Source organism: Berghia stephanieae, chromosome 8 (genome assembly GCF_034508935.2).
Source record: "Berghia stephanieae isolate SIO BIC M18660-M18661 chromosome 8, UCSD_Bste_1.3, whole genome shotgun sequence".
Lineage (NCBI taxonomy): Eukaryota > Metazoa > Mollusca > Gastropoda > Nudibranchia > Aeolidiidae > Berghia > Berghia stephanieae.
In genome coordinates, this window is record NC_088367.1 from 38,179,930 (window position 1) to 38,201,507 (window position 21,578).

The 21,578-nt window shown below is 33.4% G+C and overlaps 1 protein-coding gene across 1 annotated transcript in view; it reads left to right on the plus strand.

Annotated features, from left to right (window-relative positions):
* The window catches only part of LOC144978620 (fatty acyl-CoA reductase 1-like), a 38,517-nt gene extending 20,184 nt beyond the window's left edge, over positions 1-18,333 (plus strand). The window contains exons 2-12 of the mRNA XM_078924912.1: positions 1-417; positions 3,260-3,508; positions 4,063-4,169; positions 5,407-5,584; positions 6,374-6,418; positions 7,009-7,195; positions 8,167-8,248; positions 10,217-10,306; positions 11,423-11,552; positions 11,773-11,900; positions 12,288-18,333. The exon at positions 1-417 is cut by the window's left edge and continues 506 nt beyond it. Of these exons, the coding sequence (XP_078781038.1) occupies positions 1-417; positions 3,260-3,508; positions 4,063-4,169; positions 5,407-5,584; positions 6,374-6,418; positions 7,009-7,195; positions 8,167-8,248; positions 10,217-10,306; positions 11,423-11,552; positions 11,773-11,900; positions 12,288-12,450 (1,776 nt within the window). The 3' untranslated portion in view covers positions 12,451-18,333. The remainder of the gene's footprint in view (positions 418-3,259; positions 3,509-4,062; positions 4,170-5,406; positions 5,585-6,373; positions 6,419-7,008; positions 7,196-8,166; positions 8,249-10,216; positions 10,307-11,422; positions 11,553-11,772; positions 11,901-12,287) is intronic.
* The last annotated feature ends 3,245 nt before the right edge of the window (positions 18,334-21,578 follow it).

Here is a 21,578-nt window from a genome sequence, read left to right on the forward strand (position 1 = left end):
AACGAAATAACCAACGAAGAAGAAGGTCCTGCAGCACACAAATCAATGACAGATGAGACACGAGATGTGTTGTCCTCTCCCACTGTCACACCATCTTCATCGTCACCAGGTCCTAACTTTGCTAAAAAACTAACCAATGGTGAGTCAGATCAGAGCTCACCGAAACGCACACCAAGAGACCTTTCTTCAAGTCCCATCAAAAAACACTTCAGACAATCCGGAGAGCTTGAGCTTTCTATTCCAGTCTACTATGGAGGCAAATTCGTATTTTTGACGGGTGCCACTGGATTCATTGGAAAAGTGTTCATTGAGAAATTGCTTCGAAGCTGTCCAAACATTGGCGGGATATATTGCCTCATCCGTGCCAAGAATAAACAAACAATTCAGGAAAGGCTGGAGGAGCTTGTTGACTCAAAGGTAAGAGTCCGGGAAAGATTTTAGTTTGATGGTCTTTTCTCTGTCTTTTTCCATTACCTACCTAATAACCTGCTCCTCTGGAGATAATATCATTACTGGGTTATAGTTTAGTACTAGCCTTGTGGGTTATTCGTCAAAGACAGTCCAATGGGGGATTATATTTAAAACTTTTAAGTGGCATGTAGGCATTAATAAAGGTTTGCTCAAGAATGTCTGAATCGGATTTCTTGCTAAGGTTTTAAAAAGTGTAAAAATTATCTTGTTTTGTTTTTATGATTCAAGGTTATTTTTTGTTGTTTTTAAAATTTTCATTATTTTAGTGGGAACCATTGGTTGGGGCTACCCTCACAAAGCAAAAGATACAGTCCTTCTCTTGCCATTTGAGACCCTCTTATAGAGAACTCTGCATTTATGAAATGTCTGTCTTTGTTGGGTTGTCAATGTTTTGTCTTGTAGAGTACACTAGAATTAGAAGCAAAGAAGTACAAACATGACATGCATCTTTCGATGACTATTAATCTGACACATATAAGGCGAAGTGGACAAAGGTATCATAGGGTCTCTTGTAAAGTAGTCAATATCAATATTTTTGTTAAATAAACTAGTAAAATGAGTAATTTTATTGTGAGCAACATACTGGTGTACGAATCAATTCTGATACTGATGATCCCTCTGACAAATTAATTAAAATTGTGTTGCTTTGTTTTATATTTGGGGGGAAAATAGCGTACTATTAAATGAAGAAGCAGGATTTTAGAGGGGTGTTTTTAATAGTAAAAATTCTCTTACACGAGAGTGCCACACTATTAGGTAAAATGGGCTATTACAAGGGCTCGAATGCACAGACTTACTGGTACGACAACTGGCCGGGAGAGGGTAGCTCTACAGTTGAAACCATCCACCACTTCAAAAAAAAGTGGCATCAAGCGTCGTGTCCACTCACTTCTGAATTAATATTCACCCCCAATATCGGAGCTTACTCAATGTCTCAATCGTCTCTATGTTATTTGTTTGTGTTGAGAATATTATGGCTATTAAGAGTGTGTGTTGAACCCATGACCTCCAGCAGTCGGGAGAACGGTTCAAGATAGACACAATGCTTGATATCCCTTTTTTTGGAGTGGTGGATTGCTTCGACTGTAGAGCTACCCTCTCCCAGCCATGTGGAGTTGTCATACTTGTAAAGTCGTGGGTTCGAGCCCCCATTACCACAAAATTTTTCATTCTCTATTGTCTTCTGGCACTTTCTTACTCACTTCATTTCTTGCTATTACAAGGTGGGTTATTATATGGTAACAGTGTATTAGTCTTAAAAATTGCCACTGCATATACTTTGATTGGAAATATTGTCCAATAGACTCAACCAGATTACAAAATTTCCACAGTGTGTTTCATTTTTTTACTGATTTTTGTTTTTTTTTGTTTTGAAATTATTCGACTTACATTTATATATCTAAGGCTAAATTGAAAAAAAGACAACAACAAAGTACTCGACCTTTATGAATAGTCCTCACTAGGAAAAGGAATAGAAGAATCTGGATCTCCGGCTGCCTGCTATTGCATCTACATTACAATTTACGGTCAAAGTATGGTCATTGTAATTGTATAAGGGAGATGTGCTTATGTCTGTATTAATGTATTAACCTTATTATGATTAACAGAATATTAAATCATTGGTCGTTTTATAATGTTAATTTACATATGGTGATCATTAAATTATTCAAGGCCTCATGGCTGGCATGGCATTTCCATAGGATCCTGGTGTCTTTTAATTACAGGACAAACCTGTCACGCACATGTCTAATGGGCAATGTGCCAGAATTTATTATTATTTTTGTTCAAACGATTGTTACCGAAGACTCTTCAATAGGAAGATATAATTTTTTTAAAAAGTCAAATTCTATTTTAACCTTTACCTGGTTATCAATTGGAATTAAAAATTTAATTTTCTATTTTTGTTTTTGATGGGAGAGAAAAGGAGGAGGTGGAGTGGAGTTTTGGTGGAGATCCTGTATCTATGTCTAGGTTAGACTTTAATTTGGTCTCAGATTAGAAGCACACAGTACATGCTGCTCTTGCTCTTCGAAAATACACTTTTATATCCTTGCTTAATAACCTTTATGCTGTGTGTGTGTGTGTGTGTTTGTTTCCTAATATAGATATAATATCCTCCTTCAAATTTTTCATTACCTTTTTTTTATACTAGTGCTGATATGATCTTAAAAGTGTTTTAAGTACTGCATAACTCTTTTTAAAAAAGAAATTATTAGGAAAATGTTCATAATCTTCCCATTTTAAAGATAGCTAAATTTCCTCTTGCTCAGGGAATTTCTTTGCTTTTGAAATGAATTAAATTGCTGTGTATATTTCAGTTTGATTAATTTACTGCAAAGAGATGCAAAATTTTCTTGATCAAGCCATTCTTCAGATCAATTTCCGTTAGATTATGTCATTTTTATGCCAATTAGTTTCATTGTGAGCATTGAGAGGATTCATTATATATCTTGAAGTCTGTCTAGAGCTAATTAAGCCGACTGTCAGATTTCAAAGGCGTGTCATGGAGGGAGGAGTCAGGGGACATAAATATGCACTATTATTATTATTATTATTATTATTATTATTATTATTATTATTATTATTATTATTATTATTATTATTATTATTATTATCATTTTCATCTTCATCATCATCATCATCATCATTATGATCATTGTATTATTACTATTTTTACGCTTATTTTAATTCCAAGTACCCCCCCCCCCCCCCCCCCCAAAAAAAAAAAAATTTTGATACATTTTGGTGTAACCTCTCATTTGTCTTTATGTCATTCCCACTTTTTCAGCTTTTTGACAACTTGAGAAGAGATCAACCAAAGTTTCTCTCCAAGATATACCCTGTAGAAGGGGACATGCTTCTACCTGATATGGGCTTGTCCTCAGAAGACTCTAGAAGATTGGAAGAGCATGTCAATGTCATCTTTCACAGCGCAGCCACTGTTCGATTCAACGAGCCACTGCGGAAAGCTGTGGAGATGAATGTTGTTGGTGTGAGAAAGATGTTGAATCTCAGTCGGAAGTTTCAACATTTGGAGGTAAATTGTTGAGATTCTCTTTAGTAAAACTGTTTCAAAGAATGGATGTGTCTCAGAAAACTGTTGATGGTTGAATGTGAGGGCTTTATCCTTCTTTTAAATTTATCTTATCAACCAAAATGGTGATTTTGAAATTTACCTCATTTTGAATGGTTGGCCAAAACAGAAAAAGTGCCAGTGGTTAACAGTTTATTGAATGTGTATTAGTTGTCCTCACATTCCAATTGTACCTCTATCATCCCTGTAAAAAATATCTAATTTGTATGCTGGGTAATGTTACTCACTTCTCCATTATTTCACTATCGTAATCATCTCGACATGAATAGAACTCAAACAAATTTAAAACACTAAGCCTTGTTTTCAAAATAAAACGGTAGTATGACAGTAGTATATAAAACTGGCTATCCATTTTTCTTAATTTATATAAGTAGTCACATGCTGCTTTTCATTTCCATATTATTATTTTAAGTGATCAATGAGCAAAATGAACTATTTTAAGGTCTGACCCATCCAACCAATCAACATTTTAAACTGCTTGTTTACTTTGTCACCAGGCCTTTGTTCACGTGTCAACAGCATATGCAAACTGCGACATTTCCTACATCGAAGAAAAGGTCTATCCCCCACCTGTCGAACCACAAAAAATTATTGACGTTTTGAGGTAAGGCTGATGTCTTAGGTTTGAACTGTAATGGAATTTTTTTGTAATCTTGATGTTTTATTTTCAGCCAATGCTCTTGTGTTAACAGATAGTTTTTGTTTGTTTTGTTCTTATTTTATTTATTTATTTATTTATTTATTTATTTATTTATTTATAACAATGATGATGATTATAATAATAATAATGATAATAATAATATAGTCCAAGCCGGTTTATTGGGATGGCAAATCATCCCAATTAAGCAGCAGCCATGGCATCGATCATCGAGCAATTTTCCAGATTTACCTTAGTCCACTCTGCATTTATCCAGACTTGTGACTGGCAATACAACTTCTAATAAAAGATCACTTTGCATGTCAGTTATTGCAACAACGTTGATCAGACAGTGATATTTCACGTCTTAATGAAAATGACACCTTAATCTACCTCTAACAATGGGAGACAAGTCTAACTGCACAAAACAATTAACGAATTTGCCACTCATATTGGTTGCATAATAAGCAACGGATCAAGAATGCATTGTCTACCCATTCGTCTCATTGAACAAACAAATATTTGGTGGTGAGCCTTGATAAAACAAAGCCATCACTCATTATCCATCACACCATTGGTCAGTTTGTGTGCGAATCTAACATCGTGTCCATTGACCCATTACCATGAGCGTGATGATGGCAGTCGATAGACACTTACAGGGGATACAGGTAAATTCTATTTTTCACACCTCTATAATGAACAGTACGACTACACGCGTTTAACTGTCCCGTTAGACTAATTTGCATTTTATTAATTGTCATTTTAAATGATTGAAGACAATGAAAAAGCTCTTTAATGAGGACGATCATTGTCAAATTTCATCCCCATTAAGCGGCTGGGAATTGGAAAGGGTATGACTTTTTATTTACAAAAATTTTTCTCCCAATAAAGTGGCTGTCCCAATTAAGCGGTGTCCCCAATACCAGCTTGGACTGTAATAATAATAATAATTATTATTATTATTTATTATTATTATTATATTATTATTATTATTATTATTATTATTATTATTATTATTATTATTATTATTATTATTATTATTATTATTATTATTATTATTATTATTATTATTATTATTATTATTATTATTATTATTATTATTATTATTACCATTATTATTGTTGTTATTATTATTATTATTATTATTATTATTATTGCTTTTGTTATTTTTACTTTTTTTTAAAATTATTATTTTTCTTTTCAGCTGGATGGATGATGAGATGGTCAAACTGTTCACCCCAAAATTAATTGGTGAGAAACCCAACACCTACACCTACACGAAGCAATTAGCAGAACACTTACTTGTAACAGAGGGGGCCGATCTCCCACTGGCCATTGTCAGACCATCCATTGTAGGGGCTGCCTGGAGGGAACCTATCCCGGTATGTATCTCTTTGTTATTGTTTAACTCCAGTGATTAAAAAGTAATCAATTTCTTCATACAGCAGTTTGGATCATTAAAAAAAAACCCCCAAAAACTTGCTTTTATTTAGCGCCTCATCCATTAAATGTGCCATAAGCACTTTATAATGGGTCCCCAACCAACAGCAACACCTAACATATAGGACGAGACATGATGCCTGTTGGGCGGTATTTCTGTTTTTTTTTTTACTGACAGAGACAGCGTCCAGGTACTCATTTTACACCTGAATTTGGTGAGAGAATGTTAGTAAAGACTATGCGCCTTTCTGAGTACTCAGAGCAGGTCTCCTCCCCTGGACCTTCTGGTATGAATGCGAGAGTCCATCCAGACCACATAACCACACAAATAGTTATTAGAGATTGGATTTGACAATTGGTTTATTCCAACCTGATCGCTTTTCCATTATGTACCATTAACAGACAACAAAACGTTAAAAGCCAGTGTCTTGTATTTGCGCATTGGCTGAAAACGGTCAGGGTAGGTAATTTTCTTGTAAATGGATTGATATAAGAAGTTGTGATTTTGAGGGATTTTGATCTTGTTGTAAATGTTGAGTTAACATATGTAAGGGGAGAGGGAAGTGCTAAGGGCATCACACAAAAGACAACTCTAGTGATACTGGGTAGCTTTGAACATAAATATATTTTCTTTGGGGCAAGTTAAAATTAATTATCTCCCCTTCGTCTACTCTCTCAATAAGCTTACTTACCCCACACTGATTTGATTAATCCCATTTCCGTTTTGACAGGGGTGGATTGACAACTACAATGGTCCAAGTGGGATGTACATCGCGGTAAGTTGTATAGAAGGAACAAAATTGACCTCACTCAGCTCTTTGTTGTAAACCCCAATCTGGTATTATGTCAGTGAACTAAACTTTTAGAATTGAGTTTAGAATGGAAATAGAGTCATTTGAGATAAATTAATCTGCTGTATTTGGGGAGATTGAATAAAACGATACATAATATTGGCATTTCAAAAAAATACCCCCCTCCCCCCAAAAAATAAATAAAATAATATTAATTGTAATTCAGATCCATTTATCCTTTTAATTCAATCTTTGGTATCTGGATCACCCATACATATTAAAATACTACATTTAGTCAGTGGCTTATGTATGAGAAGATGCCTTGCAAAACCTGATGAATCTCACTCAATTAAAAATGGACACGACACTCTTGTTCTTTCTATTGTACACTTCAGAATCACTTGGAAAATTTTTATATTTCAAAACACTCAAGCAAAAAGGATGAATATTTACCTGTATAAGTGACTAAATGGATCACAAAAAATTGTAGATTTCTCTGAACGATGAAAAACATACTTAGCAGATTTTGAAAGTTGACTCCTCTTACTGTTAACTATTATTGTTTATCTTGTTAGGCTGGCAAGGGGTTGTTGCGATGTATGAAGGCAGACATCAACGCTGTTGCTGACATTGTACCAGTGGACATCCCTGTCAACATCATGATCGCTGTGGGATGGTACACAGCAGTGGCCAAACCCAAGACAGTCCACATCTACCACGCCACCAGTGATAGCACTAACCCTTTCAGATGGGGTGAGATTGGTAAGTGAAAGCTAAGTAGGTAAGAGGAGCACTGGGTTTGGTCTACTCTTGCTGTCTTCTCTATCCTCTTATAAACTCTACACTGTAAATTATAAATTGGGTTAGAAATTAAGAATCGGGTGACTGTCAGTTCACGTTCGACTGTCAAAAAGGCTGGATTCGTCTTGTTTTGTCTTATTAATTAATGCAATAAATTAGTGTTTTTTTCCTTATTGTTTGGATTTTTTTTTTATTGGAGTTGTTATAAACTATATCCCATTGGAGTACATTAGTATGGACTCTGTGAAAGTGGTTCTTAATGATTTAAACTTTTAAGATTACTCTTCACTTGCCTCCAATTAACAATAGAGCCAGATACTGTTACGGATAGGGACCTGTCTACCTCTGCGGAGAAGAAAATCAAACAGTTCCCATAACATCTCCTGAGGGGGTGTTGACAAACACAAACAATCCAATTTCTCTCCCATGGGAGAGAAAAAGAGAGAGAGAGAGAAGTGAAGACTAAAAAAAGGACAGGAAGGTATAGCATAACAGAAAATCAGAATCCAAAACAGACAGTCATCCTTCAATGAGACTTTTCTGTTTTGCCATAGCCTTTTTTTTTTTTTTTTTTTGAGATATAAACTTACAATTGTACTTTGTTTTCTTTTTTTCTGATGTTAGCCTATTTTAGGTACATCTTTCACAAAAAATATTTGAGAGTTGACCTAGAAATAAAGCACACACTTTATATATATATATATATAAAGTCGACTCCGCTTAATTGCACACCCTCGGGAGTTCAGGTTAGTGTGTATTCATAATACCATATTGACTCAGCAGGTCATACAGGCATGAGTCAGGTGTCCTTCCAATAAATCTACAGAATTTTTGGCTGATCTGTCCTAGCAGGCATTTAAGATGCTGTGAATAGATTATCTCTTAGTTTCTCGTCATTTTATAAAAATGAAAAATTTTGTTCCATTTGTCAGGTGCTGTTGTAAATAAAAGTTTCCGGCAAATTCCCTTAGAAAAATGTTTCAGAAGACCAAAAGTTGCTCTTATTCACAACTCGTAAGTATCGTTATATGTTTTATATTGTCTTAACAAGGCCAAATAATACTAACAGTCATTAGCAGTTCTCTTTAATTTATATTCAAATGGGAGTCTGCTTTTGGCCTTTCTTTTGCTTTATAACCTTTTAGATTTTGTAAAAAAATATAGAAAATCCCCTTACAATAGCTCAAATTTTTAAAAGAGTAAGAATGATTATTTTACTTTGGTTACAACCAAGCAAATTTAACCATGACCAGGAATAGAGCCTGCAGAGTGTCTGCCTGAACTTTATTGTGTCACAAGTTACTGGATGAGTTCAAGATGGTTGACAAGTGTGAAAAAGTTTTAGAGTGTGGATATATTGTCATAAGTCACAACATTGAAGTGTAACTAGTGAAAACTGCTACTATGGGAAGCTGTTGCACTTCCATTAGACGATTTGACATTATACTTTGAAAGCATCTTTGATTGCCGAGTTTTCCTGCCATCTTTGTGGTATTATTAGACATTAGATCTCCTTGGGTAAATTTTGACACATTCTCCTTAAATTCCTTTCTATTAGTAACATTGTATTGTAGTCTGATCTCTCTCTCTCTCTCAACCAGGTGGAGGGTGCCGTGTCATTTGGCTCTGACATTTTTATTGTTTTCATTTGGCACTTCTCCATACCCTATATTTCTCATCATTATTGATATAAGTGCCTGCCCCACACTTTTTCTGGTTTGTGTATACCTTTTTCCTCCAATTAAATATCTGCAGCTCCCTTGAAATTTCTTTCCTTCATACTCATCCTCTCCCTCTCTCTCTTTCACTCTCTCTCTATCACTCTCTCTCTCTCTCTCTCTGGGTGGGGATCCTGACCTCCCATAGCGGGCAGGGGGGTACATACTGTGTCTTCTATCCCCCTATGTCTGTTTTCCAACATGCTTTCTGTCTTTGTCTTGGAATGAGATTACTTGGTTTTTTACCTGGCCCTGGTCAGAGTCCTGGCTGGGAGGGAAACAGTCAAATGCAAAGTTATTGTTTTGAGAGGTGATATTTTTTTCCTTGTAAATCATCTCTCTGTTATGCATTGTATTATGTTTAGTTTGCATGTTATATTATATACGGTAATTTGTAAACATTTGAGTGTATTCCTCTCAGTTGGGGCCTCTCCTTGTGTCTGGATGGACTTTTAGGTGATCTCAAACTAGGCACTTTGATGGTGTGCTCTTGGAATCTACATCTGTTCCCTATTTGAACCAATTCCCCTTTGTCTCACCTTTTCTTTTGTGCTTTAATTGTAATTCTAGAACTTTTTACTATCCCATTTTCTTCCTTTTTACTGGCGCTTATATGACCTTAATGTGTTGCAAGCACCGTAAAGCCCTTAAAAACAAACAAAAACAATCTCTTCCCCCCCCCCCTCCCCCCCTTTGCAAAACCTTTTTAAAGGGGATGGGGAGTATAATCTCTTTCAGAGCCTCACGTTGTGGTCAGTTATGCATTGGCCTTTTAAAACTCTCTATTTCTCTCCTTACCTTGTACACACACACACACACTTTGCTCTTTCTCAGTCTCTTAAACCCCCCCTCCCCCCCTGGTCATCTTCTTTTTTTTTTCTCGTCATTATCTGCGTTTTGTGGTGGTGTGCGTAGCCTCTTGAAGACCAAAGGCCGAAATGGTGTTTGTTTTGTAGTGTTCCCTTTTATATGAGTCACATTATCTCACTTTATTTTTCTCTCCATCTTATTAGCTTATTTAGGCACTCTCCAGCTTTTAGTTCTAAAACATTGCAGCCGTAAGAAAAATCCAAGCATCCTTACTATGATTTGAACCCATGAGCATCCTATTTAAAGTCAAATCTTTAACAACTATTCCATATGCCAGATTTTTCTTCAGCTTTAGGGAGTCAAACTAACTGTATGAAGATATTGATTACCTTTCAATCGCTGGAGCAGAACAAGAACAAATTTTATTGTAGGTTCCTTCCCCCTTTAATTCCAGGTTTTTTAACGACTATTGGAAATTTGTGAGTCACCTGTGCCCTGCCTATATCTGTGACATGGCATTGTCTTTGATTGGAAGGAAGCCAAAGTGAGTTTTAAACATTATTTTACCTCTTATTTTCATTTTTCTCCTTCTTGTAAATAAAATCCAGTATTATAGTTTGCTGGCATGGACTTTTTTTTTTTAGCCAAGTTTTATTTCAGCTCACTTACACATGGGGGAACAAAAATCAGGGGTTTTCCCAAAGGATCATCCCTTCGGAAGTTTAGCTTTGAGTTCAATCTACACGTTTTTCCCTCAGCAAAGCAATCATTCCATGCAGATCTACGACACAATAAACTTGGTTGATAGTAAAAGTGGGTTGGTTATAGAAAGTTGTGTTAATATCTTTTATGCATCATGAGTCTTGATACAAGGTACGTAGGAGTGTTGCTTATTGTTGCAGAGATATGCCATTTTCTTACTCAGCATATTTTATATGGCATCCAAGTAAATTTTCCAAAACTCGCTTTCATTGTTGGATAATCCACTTGCTCTTATTTCTATGAATTTAAATTGGGTTTTTTTAACCTCCGGAATGAGAGACATCCAACATTTGCAGTCATTTTGTTACTTGCTGTTTTAAAAAAGAATTATCTATTTATTCATTTTTTCATCTTTAGGAAATTTGGTTATATTTTATTTAATTCTTTATTTATTGATTTTTAAAAAAAGAAGTACAAAGGTGTTAAATGTGGTGTTTCATGTTTGAAATGAATGCGAGAACTAATTTATTGTGAGGAAACTGCAGTCACAGGCTTGTTTTTCCAAATTTTCATTAAAAATGCATTTGCAAGAGAGAGAAGTTTTAGTCTTGAAGAGCTTTTAGATTATTTATATAAAGATAATGAAAATAAATTCTCCTTTATTAATCCCTTAGGGAAATTTTCTGTACATGATTCGACTGATTTAGTCAGATTTAGTGTACATTTTAAAAGGGTCTATTTTGGAAAAACGGCCAACATAACTCAAGCATTAGCCTGTGTTGTAAGCAGTCAGGATTGAAATTCTTTCCCAAGGTAGAAGTCAGATGGTGATAACTTGTCTAAACCTTCCATTGGAATGACATGAATGTCTGATCCACTCCACCATTTGACCCCTGGAGTTGATGTCCCTTTGTGTATTGTATCTTTGATACAAATATATGTGCCTGTTTATTCCCAGAATGGTGAAAATGTACAACAAACTCCATAGCTCCATCGACTTGATCCAGTTCTTTACCTGCAATGAGTGGCAGTGGGAGTCAACCAATCTGGAGATCCTGCGACATCAACTCACACCAGACGATCTTAGAGTAAGATTCAGATGCAGCCTGTGAATTTTCCTTATATTTGTTCAACCTTTTTGATCCATCAATAGTTTACTATATCATTTAGAGGCTCATATGAATAAGGCAATCAGATTTTAAAAAAACAAACTGTATGTGGTCTATGTAAATGATTTATATATATTTAACTACAAATAAATTTCCAATAAATATATTATTTAATGATATAATGTCTTATATTTCACAGATGTTCTTTTTTGATATGCGGCCTCTTCACTGGCCAACCTACATAGAAAATTATTGCCTTGGTGCTAAGAAATATGTCTTGAATGAGGACTTGGCTGGCCTTCCTGCTGCCAGGGCTCATATTCGCAAGTAGGTGTTACTTTTTTCTTTTCATTTTTAAATTGACTACAAATTGATTTGCCAAATTTCCTTTATCACAGACCTCATTTTTAGCAATCTTATCCTTTTTTATCAATGACATATGATATTTGAACTCAACAATTAAAGAAAATTGACTCTTTTAAAAGGCTGACATGAAATGGAATCTGATTGGTTGTCACAAACAGGGAATTATTGTTTTATAATTTTTTGTTTTGTTTTCAATCGAGCTCTCCATATGTGTCCAAAACCACCTTGAAATACCTCATAGCAAAGCCTTGAATTGTTATATAATTGGGTTTGACAATCAAATACATTTTTCATTCTTATTTTCTATTTGCACCCTGCCCCGCCTCTTCCCCTTTATTTTGCTTTCAGATTACGCATAATTCGCACAATATTCAACTCGGCCATAATTGCCATTCTGTGGAGAGTGCTGATTGCCAAGTCACAGTTTGCCAGGAACCTTTGGTTTTTCATCGTCAGTCTGGTCTTTAAGTTTGTACGGTTTTTCCGAATCACTAGCACTATGCACAAGTGAGGAATTCCACAGACATGACGACTCGTATACTGTTTTCTAGATGAACTAATACATTTTGACTTTCCTATCCCCGTCTTGCCTTATTATGTACGCTTGCCTTGCTATTTATCATGACAAATTAAATACTGAACTTTGAGCTGTCAATGTATTGAACAAAAATGGGGGAAAAAATATCCAAAAAAGCGTTTCAAGAAATGATAAAGTATCTAATATAATAAAACTAATAACTCTCTGACTTAAAATGTTCTTTGGCTAAAAACAACAACAGCATAAATGGCTATACAGTATGTATTTAGTTATCTTCCATCTATGTTGCTTTTGTTATTAGATGAAGAAAAGTTTGAGTCTTAATTATATCTTGTCGCTTCCACACCTCCCCTTTTTTTTTTTCCAGAAAGGTTCTTTCTTTCATTTATGTTCAAATAAAGGCGATGAAAATGTTTTGACAATCACGTGTGTCAGTCAAGTGAGAACTGTTAATTATAAAGACATCGAGTTTGTATGGTCTTCTCTTTGAGATGGATGTGAATTTTTGTAAGCATCTTTTATTTAGGGAAGATAGGTCAATATGACCGCCTCAATCGAACAAATTATTTCTTTATAATCTTGCTCAATAGTTTTAGTAGTATTAATCGAGGTGAACATTTAAAAAAAAATTTTCAACATGTGTATATGTAACTATAAGGATCTGCATAAAATATGTTATTATGATAGGTTTTACATATTATTATTATTATTCTATTTTATAGTATTTGTACCCCTAGCACTTCTGTTTTTTGTTTGGACTTTTAATTGTGATAATTGAATGTAGTGACTTCACTTGCCTCGCTTTAACCATGAAATGAAATAGTGCTTTTGTGCTTTAACATAGCATTTATTATTAAAGTATCATATCTATTTTGTTCTTTAATTAAAAATAACAGCTTAATAAAAGTTTATTCATATAATTAGATTGAACCTTTTTTTTTCTTTGTTAATAATCCTTTCATTTATGTTGAACTTTCCCATGAGCTTTTCCATGTTTATTTATAAATAATTGATGCATTAAGTTGATGATCTGTTTGTCATCATCATGTTTGAATTTCTAAAAAGTTGTTTTGGTGGTCTGTGTAATTTTATGCAAATGATTTTATTAGTTGCCAAAAATAAATTATAATTTGTGGACACATATTTTGATAAACTCTGACTCACAAGTCAAAGATCTCTTGTCATGTTTTGTGGTTGCTGGGATTGATATACCAGCTCCTCCTCTATCGTTTTCTTCCATGTGATCATTTTGGCCTCAAAGCGGTATTATGTCGAGGTAAACCGGGTGCAGAAAATTGAATTTTAAACTTAACTTTAAAAATGTGAATTAAAATAAATGACTAGTTTGAATAGGTTAACTCACTCAACCCCAAACAGTGGCAATCTCTGTGTTTGGTGCTGGTTACTTTTACCCTTTGTTTTACATTTGTTTTTAGTTTTGACATTGTCATTGTATCGACATTTATAGGCTTATGATTAAAGCTACTGTTTTTTTTAAATTTTGATATAATGTTGATTAGTTGAATAGAACTATGTACATGCCAATTTTCTTTTAGTTTTAGAGTGAGTAAATGAGAATTTTTTTTTTCCAATTTTGAAAAGTACCGGCAATCTCTAGGTAAGGCAGATAGTACCTCGGTAGATACCTGGGGTTGAGTGAGTTGTAGAGAGTTGTTAACTGAGTTAAGTTTGTTTCTTAAACTTAAAATTTGCTCATTCTGATCATTTTGACTCGAAGACGGCGAGTCACAAATTTGATGAAAAACAATTTAAAGTAAATTTTGATTAAGTTATTTGATATCTGGTGAGAAGGGTGTGTAAGTGTGTATCATGTAGTTTATTCTGAATGGGTTAGTTTGTTTTTATTTCTAATATTGTGGATGGCCTTTACATAATGGAGTCCATTTGTTTTATTTTAAAAAAAAATATTTTTAAGTTGTTTTTTTTTTTTTCATAATTTAGCTTCATCAATTATTAATACAAATGATCAGGAGGAAGAGATATTGTGAGTATCACGATGATGTAGTTATCATAGAAATACCTTTATGAGGTGGACAGAAGAGATGGGTGATAAATTACATCAGTTGGTTGCAATCATTACACTTTGATATGTCAGGATGTTTTAGGAGGATTGTGATGAGAGACAATCGTGCTCATCTTCTATTGTGTAAACAGTTTTGTCACCATTGTCGTCTCATAATATTTGCCATCTTGGATATTTCCTGGGTGGTTTGGTATGTGCTTTTTCTTTTTATGTTTCTAGTTTGTTTGTATAATTATGTATTGTGGATAAAGTTTTAAGAACAGATTGAATGATTACAAAAACTCCCTAGTAAAAAACTTGATGTGGAAATCCTAGTATTGGAGGAAACTGTGCAATAATGTTTTTAGAGCATTTCGGTAGTTTGTCAAAGAACAAAAGTTTCTTAGCCATTTTAAGCAAAAGAATATATTTTGTTTCATTTATGAACACTCTCCTGATTTAAAAGTTCCCTCTTAGATAGTATAACATTTTATAAATATAAATACCATATCGGTGATCACTATGTGGAAAAAAACTGAACATAGATTATGCATGTCTTTTATAAATCAAAAGATCAGAAATTTGCATTTTTAACAACTAGTCAACGTTATTGTGTCCTCTATCTTAGCGTTAAGTCCACCATGATTTTTATTGTATCGATTTTTTCTTCTTTTATTTTTTTAAATTTAAGTTACATTTGCATTTGTATTTTAAAGTGTTATTTCGAAAGACTGTTTTGTAACAATTTGATTGTTTTACATTTGATTTTAGTTTTAAAATTGTCATTTATTTGTTATCCTAAAATTAATGCAGATTCTATGTTAACTGAAGTTATGGATCTCAAATAAATTGAGAAAATTGACAGAGCAATTTTTATATTTATATAAAAATAAATTGGATCCTCACTTTCCTAAGTCAACAGAAAAACTATTGAAAGATTGTACATACATGAAGTCTGGAGAGAGGAGAGCAGAGGTCTACACGTGTCTTGCCCCTGAACAAAAGGAAAATAATGTATTTTCTAGAAGAAAAAAAAATATGTTCATTCCCATATATATTAAATTATATTCGATGAATTTTTAGTATTTTAGTTGTTGAATTTAAATATGTATAAGCCCAACGTCTCCTCTTCATTTTCAAATCCATCGAGAAAAATATGCTTGCCTATTCAACAATGTAATGTTGCGATTGCTTTAATTTAATCTGATCTCATCAACAATCCAAGGCTTTACCAGTTAGCCATATCATCCACAGTTCCATTGGGAGATGAGAAGGTCAATTGTTTCTCCTTGGTCTCCTGGCTTATAGTTTATTTTTCCTCGTTATGAAATGAGACAATTAAGTATTGCCCTGGTTCTGGTTAGGATCCATTTTCTAAGAGCAAAATAGCCCAATAAATTAAATGGATGTCCTCTTTTTTAGGGGAAAATATTGTTTTTAAAATCTTTCAAATCATATCTCTTGTTATTTATATATTTATATGGAAATCCCAATCACGGTAAAGTGTTACTTCTCAAGCAAAGGGACAGAAAACTACGAGTATCCTATCCATAGGGTGGTTAGTAAATACATCTGTTCATTTAATGCTTAGAAACTTTGATAAATTGTGGTCTCATGGCTTCGAAGGACTACTCATTGATACTTCATATAATAACATTTATTGGGTATACATCTTTCTGTGTTTCCTAAACTTTTTTTTTTTCAAGTCTGACACCAGAAAGATAGCTTTTGATATTTATTTTTGTATTCTTTTTTGTCTTGTATATCCTATTTGTAGATTTATTTATCAATCTATTTATTCATTTTTTATTCGGAAATCTTCCACATTTTATTCATTTAAACATGCTCCACAATATTTTTTCTCCTCATTTTTTCACATTTATGATCTCACACTTGTACAGGTCGATTATGAGAACGTTAGTTGTTCTTCGTCAAAACTAGACTTGATTTTTAAGCCAAAGAGTCTCCAATTCCAAAAATTATTTTTAAAATGTGACCCAACGCCTCAAAGCAGTGAGATATGCCTGAGTGATTTTGATGCTAAAAATAGATTTTATAGTCCAAACTATGACACTTGGTTAATTTTGTATGTCTTAATGAAGACAATTGACATCGTTTCTGAGAGTGATAAAAGCCTTTGACTTAAAAACGACCTTTGAACATCTGGTTAGCCCTGACATCATACTGTTTTAAGAGGATAGATCACAAAATCAGTTGGTAATGCAGTTGGTATTGAACTCAATATCTTAAAGAATGAACATGATAAGTCAATTATTTTGTCATTTATTGAAATCATAGCATTAAAAAAAATTGTCTCCATTTAATAAAATGTTAAGACTGGGCATTTTCCCGAAGTCTATGGATCTATTGAATTTTATAAAATATCTCATTCCACAAGTTTTCCCATTTTGCCACCAGATTTAGTCCACAAGGACAATACTTTTTCTTAGGCGACTTTGACCCATGTGTTGTGGATACTGAACTGTGAAACTTTCTAAATGTCTTTAAGTATTATGCACATCATTCTCTCTTAAGTGCTGGAATTCTTCTTTTTCAATGCTGCAAAAAGGACACCAGTGTGGAGCAGAAAACTAAAATAAATGAATAAAGATCAGATGAGTTAAATATTAAAATCTTGCCCTGGATTTGTCCTTTTTGAACTTGAATGACTGATGTGCCTCAATCTTCTTCAACTATTGCCACATTGATATTACATGTTTGGTCTAACCACTGTTACCAAGTAATGATTGAGGCTGTGCAATCGGACGAATTATTTCTTTAAAATTTCAATATTGTTCTGTGTGACATTCAAAGAAATTCTGATTTCTACCCTCGTTTTTTACCGTTTTGTATGTGTGTTTTATAGTTGGTTTATTATTGTTATTATTTTAATGTGTTTGTTATTGATGTTTTATTTATTTATTTATTTATTGTCTTTTTCTTCTTTTTTTTTTTTTTTTTTGCATAAGAGAGGAGGAGATCTTCATTTTTTTATTATCAAAACCACATATCACCAATTTCATGTCACTAGATCTTATTTATTATGTCGCCGTCATTGATTTCAGGTGTATTTTATACCATCTACAGGCTTGCCAACTAGATTGGAATTTATTTTCATGAACAGTTTTGTTCAAAACGTATTTGAAAATTTTCAAATATTGTCAGACGTCACTGAGACATGCTGCTCAAACAGTTTGTTGAAAAATTGAATTAGTTTAGGTACCCTTATTGTACTGATCTTTTCCCACATTTTTACCATTACTTTCATTTTTTTAGCATGTTATTTTTTAAAGTAGTTTTATCACTGTATTTTCCAGACTATAAGAGTCACCTGACTATAAGCTGTACCGTTCCAATTTTATCCTACCATACGCCGCTCCAGGGTAGAAGCCACAACTTCGTTTTAAAAATTTCATTAGCAATGTATGATTTCTATCGTTGTTTATCCATTGCAATATCAAAACAATAGCCATGAAACCCATACATTGCTTGAAATGGACAAATAAAAATACTAGTATCAGCCCCATCTGACGAAAGTCAAAGGCTCGAGGTGGGGGGGGGTCCAGAAAATATGGTGGCTTTATACATTCATTTCTATTGTTTTGAAGTTGATTTGCCCAAGTATTTTTGTGCAATATTTTTATATTATATGTAGAATGGACACTGATCAGAATTTTGATGGAAGTATTTGTATGATATTTGACTGTCAGAATTGGTTTGGGGAGCGGTTCAGTGTTTGCAATCTCTCGTCTCATTCTGGTGTTATGCATGGTCAGCTAGATAAAGTTTTAAAATTCATGAAACCAATAAAATGTGCATTCTACAATTAAAAACCGTGCTCTTAATTTTTATTTTATTTATTTATGACTAAAGCCAAAGGTTGTTCACAAACCACACATTTCAAGTAAATTTGGTGTTTTCTTTTGTTTTACTTATTGTTTTATTTGTGTTTCAGTTAAGAAACAAGGCGAAAGTTATAACCCAAAACTATTTAATTGATCATTTTGTCACAGTTAAAGAATTGAGGGACTCTCAGCTACTGAACAAAGAACAGATTTTATTATTACATCATCCAAAAGTTGCTCTCAACCATAGGGTTTAATATATCATCATCATAGGCATCATAATACAACAATTGTGATTTATCAAACCTTTTACATAAAAAAAAAAAGAAAGGTTATTCATTAAAATGGGTGCTGGGTACAAGGAAATTTTCAAATTTTCAGGATTCACCTTTCTTCCTATATCATAAAATTACAAAATGTGAGTTCCCTTTTTTTCCATTTTAAGAAACTACATTGATTTTATTCAGTAGAAAAATTGAAAATTAAGAATTGAAGCTTACAATGTAATTTTCATCATGCTTATTCAGCCTGACATAACACCAGATTGATGTGATGGGTCACTTTTGGATTTGAAAAAAATACGGTACTTAATAGAGGGAATTTGATAATGATGATGATGCTTATGATTGGTGTTTAAATTATTTATTGATTGATTATTTGTTGATATTTGTTTATGATGACATTCCTTTTAAAAGTTGATATTGAAAATGATAAAAAGGTTGAATTCATAAATTGAAAAGAAATCTTTTCTACATTATCTTTGTTGGCTGGTAAAAAAAATACCCAAAAAATGTAACTTTATCACTAAACCTTTTTTCTTTGATTTTTTTTTTCATTGCCTGTTGACTCAATACAAATTGTGATCCTTAATGAGGCAATATGGGAAATCCTAATTAGGTCGATATAGGTCATCATTATATGTCCATAAAAATGGGATGTCGATATACCAGAAACGGTTTAAGTAAACTATCCCCAATGATGAATATAGAGAGTAATGGAAACTCATGTAGCCTACCTAAAAGGACCTTGCCCTAATTTTAAACACACAGTGGCATCCCTCCAATCCACAACTTCACAATCCGGATGTCTCCAGATCCAAACAGATTGCCTGGGGGACAGATTTAATTCTTCTTTATTTGTACACTTAAGGGACTGATTCCACTATCCGGATTTATCTTCTGGGAATGGAGGTGTTCGGATTGGAGAGATGTGACTAATTGGTTTGCATTATTGTGTAAATTACATGAAGGCGTAATGAAGCAATGGAAAATTTGCAAGAACATTTGTCTTCAGACTTTTAAAACCACATGATGGCTTTATGTGGTATCTGCTTCAATACAAATGTAAATTCATCTCTTATTCGAGTAATTTTAGACAGGTATTTTAAATATTGTAACAATGTATTTAAATAAGCTTTATTTTATTTTATTTTATGCACACATTATTTTTTCCAGGCTTGTTGGCTTAATGTTTCATCGAAATTTTATGTTTGTCATTTTATAATGCATTTTATTTGTCATTTAATTTTAATTAAATTAAAGGTGCTAATTATAGTGTTTCATTTAGTTTTTAGCCTTGAAAAATCTGCTTGCTGTTTTATATATATATTTGTATTATGACCAAAGAATGTTTCTTGCACCTCAAAATCCTTTAATTTTCAATTCAATTCTCATATTTGATTTTTAAATTTGAGTTAGAAATCTGCAATTATTTTATTCATAGATTGTTAAAAAGTCTTGTTATTTCTGTGCGCCATTCTCCATGTGTTCCCTGATGTTAATATCATTACGACTTATAAACCTGATGGCACTCGATTGTGTTTTGCATTTTCTGTTCCCGTGACGTCATTCAGTGATGCATGAGATCCTATTGGTTGCCAAATGAAGGTCTGAACAGATAATGGGAAATTGTACAAATTCTCATTTATTTTTTAAAATATTATTGTCCAATTCGTATTTTGGGTAAAATTTCAGCTATATAGATTCAGTTTTTTTGCAGAGATTGAAACATCTACATGCAGAAGTCATGGGAACTGGGTGGGGATGCTGACCTCCCAAAGTGGGCAGGGAGGTACATGCTGTGTCTTCTATCCCCCCATACCCGTTTTCCAATTGTTTCCTGTCATTACGTTGGAATGAGATTACTTAGTTTTGTCCTGATCCTTGCCGGAGTTCCTTGGCTGGGAGGGAAACAGTCAAATGTATAGTTATAGTTTTGGGAGATTATATTTTTTTCCTTGTAAATCATCTCTCTGTTATGCATTGTATTATGTTTAGTTTACATATTATATTATATGATTGGTCAACATTTGAGTGCGTTTGTCTTAGGACCTGTGCTTGTGTCTGGATGGGTGATCTCAAACTAAGTACTTTGACGGTGTGCTCTTGGAATCTACATCTGTTCCCTATTTGAACCAATTCCCCTTTGTCTTACCTTTTCTTTTGTGCTTTAATTGTAATTCTAGAACTTTTTACCATCCCATTTTCTTCCTTTTTACTGGCGCTGATATGACCTTCATGTGTTGCAAGCGCCGTAAAACCCTTAAAAACAAAAACAAAAAAAAAAGTCATGGGAAGAAATGTTTAGCTTTTTTGCTCATTCTACCACTTAACTGTTAACTGAAAAGTAGGTACTGCTTTGTTTTTGTTGATAATATGACCAAAATTATTATTTTATCAAATGATCCGCATGTTGATGACCTAAATTCTGCTTAGTCTGAAATGTAACACTGTTCAATAACTGTAATAAGTAATGTGTGTGGGTGTGTGAAAAATAATTCAGAAATAACATGATATTTTCTATATTACTCCTAATATGAGTTATCTTCCGAATTTTTAAAAATTACTTTGAAAATGATATTTGTTTATTTGAATAAGTTCATTTGTGTTTAACCGTTTTTTACCTTTTTTTCATCTATGGTTATATTTTGTTTTCTGAGACTGTGTTAAATTGTCAGTATACGCATCATGATGATTTGCAATGAAGTGAAATCACACAACGCACAATTGGATTACAGTGAGGTTCCTTATGAAATTGCCAATATAAATGAAGATGAGAAAATGCTGGCTTTTAGTCTTGGTTAGAGATTATGGCCTGCTTCTGTTTACCAGGAATCATCTTGTAAATTCGTGCCATTGATCTCAGCTGTAAAAATCATTCGTCAATAATTTTACTCTTTCACTGGCTCTCTTTTTACCTCCTAGTGTTATGTCATTGGTTTATAATCTCATGTT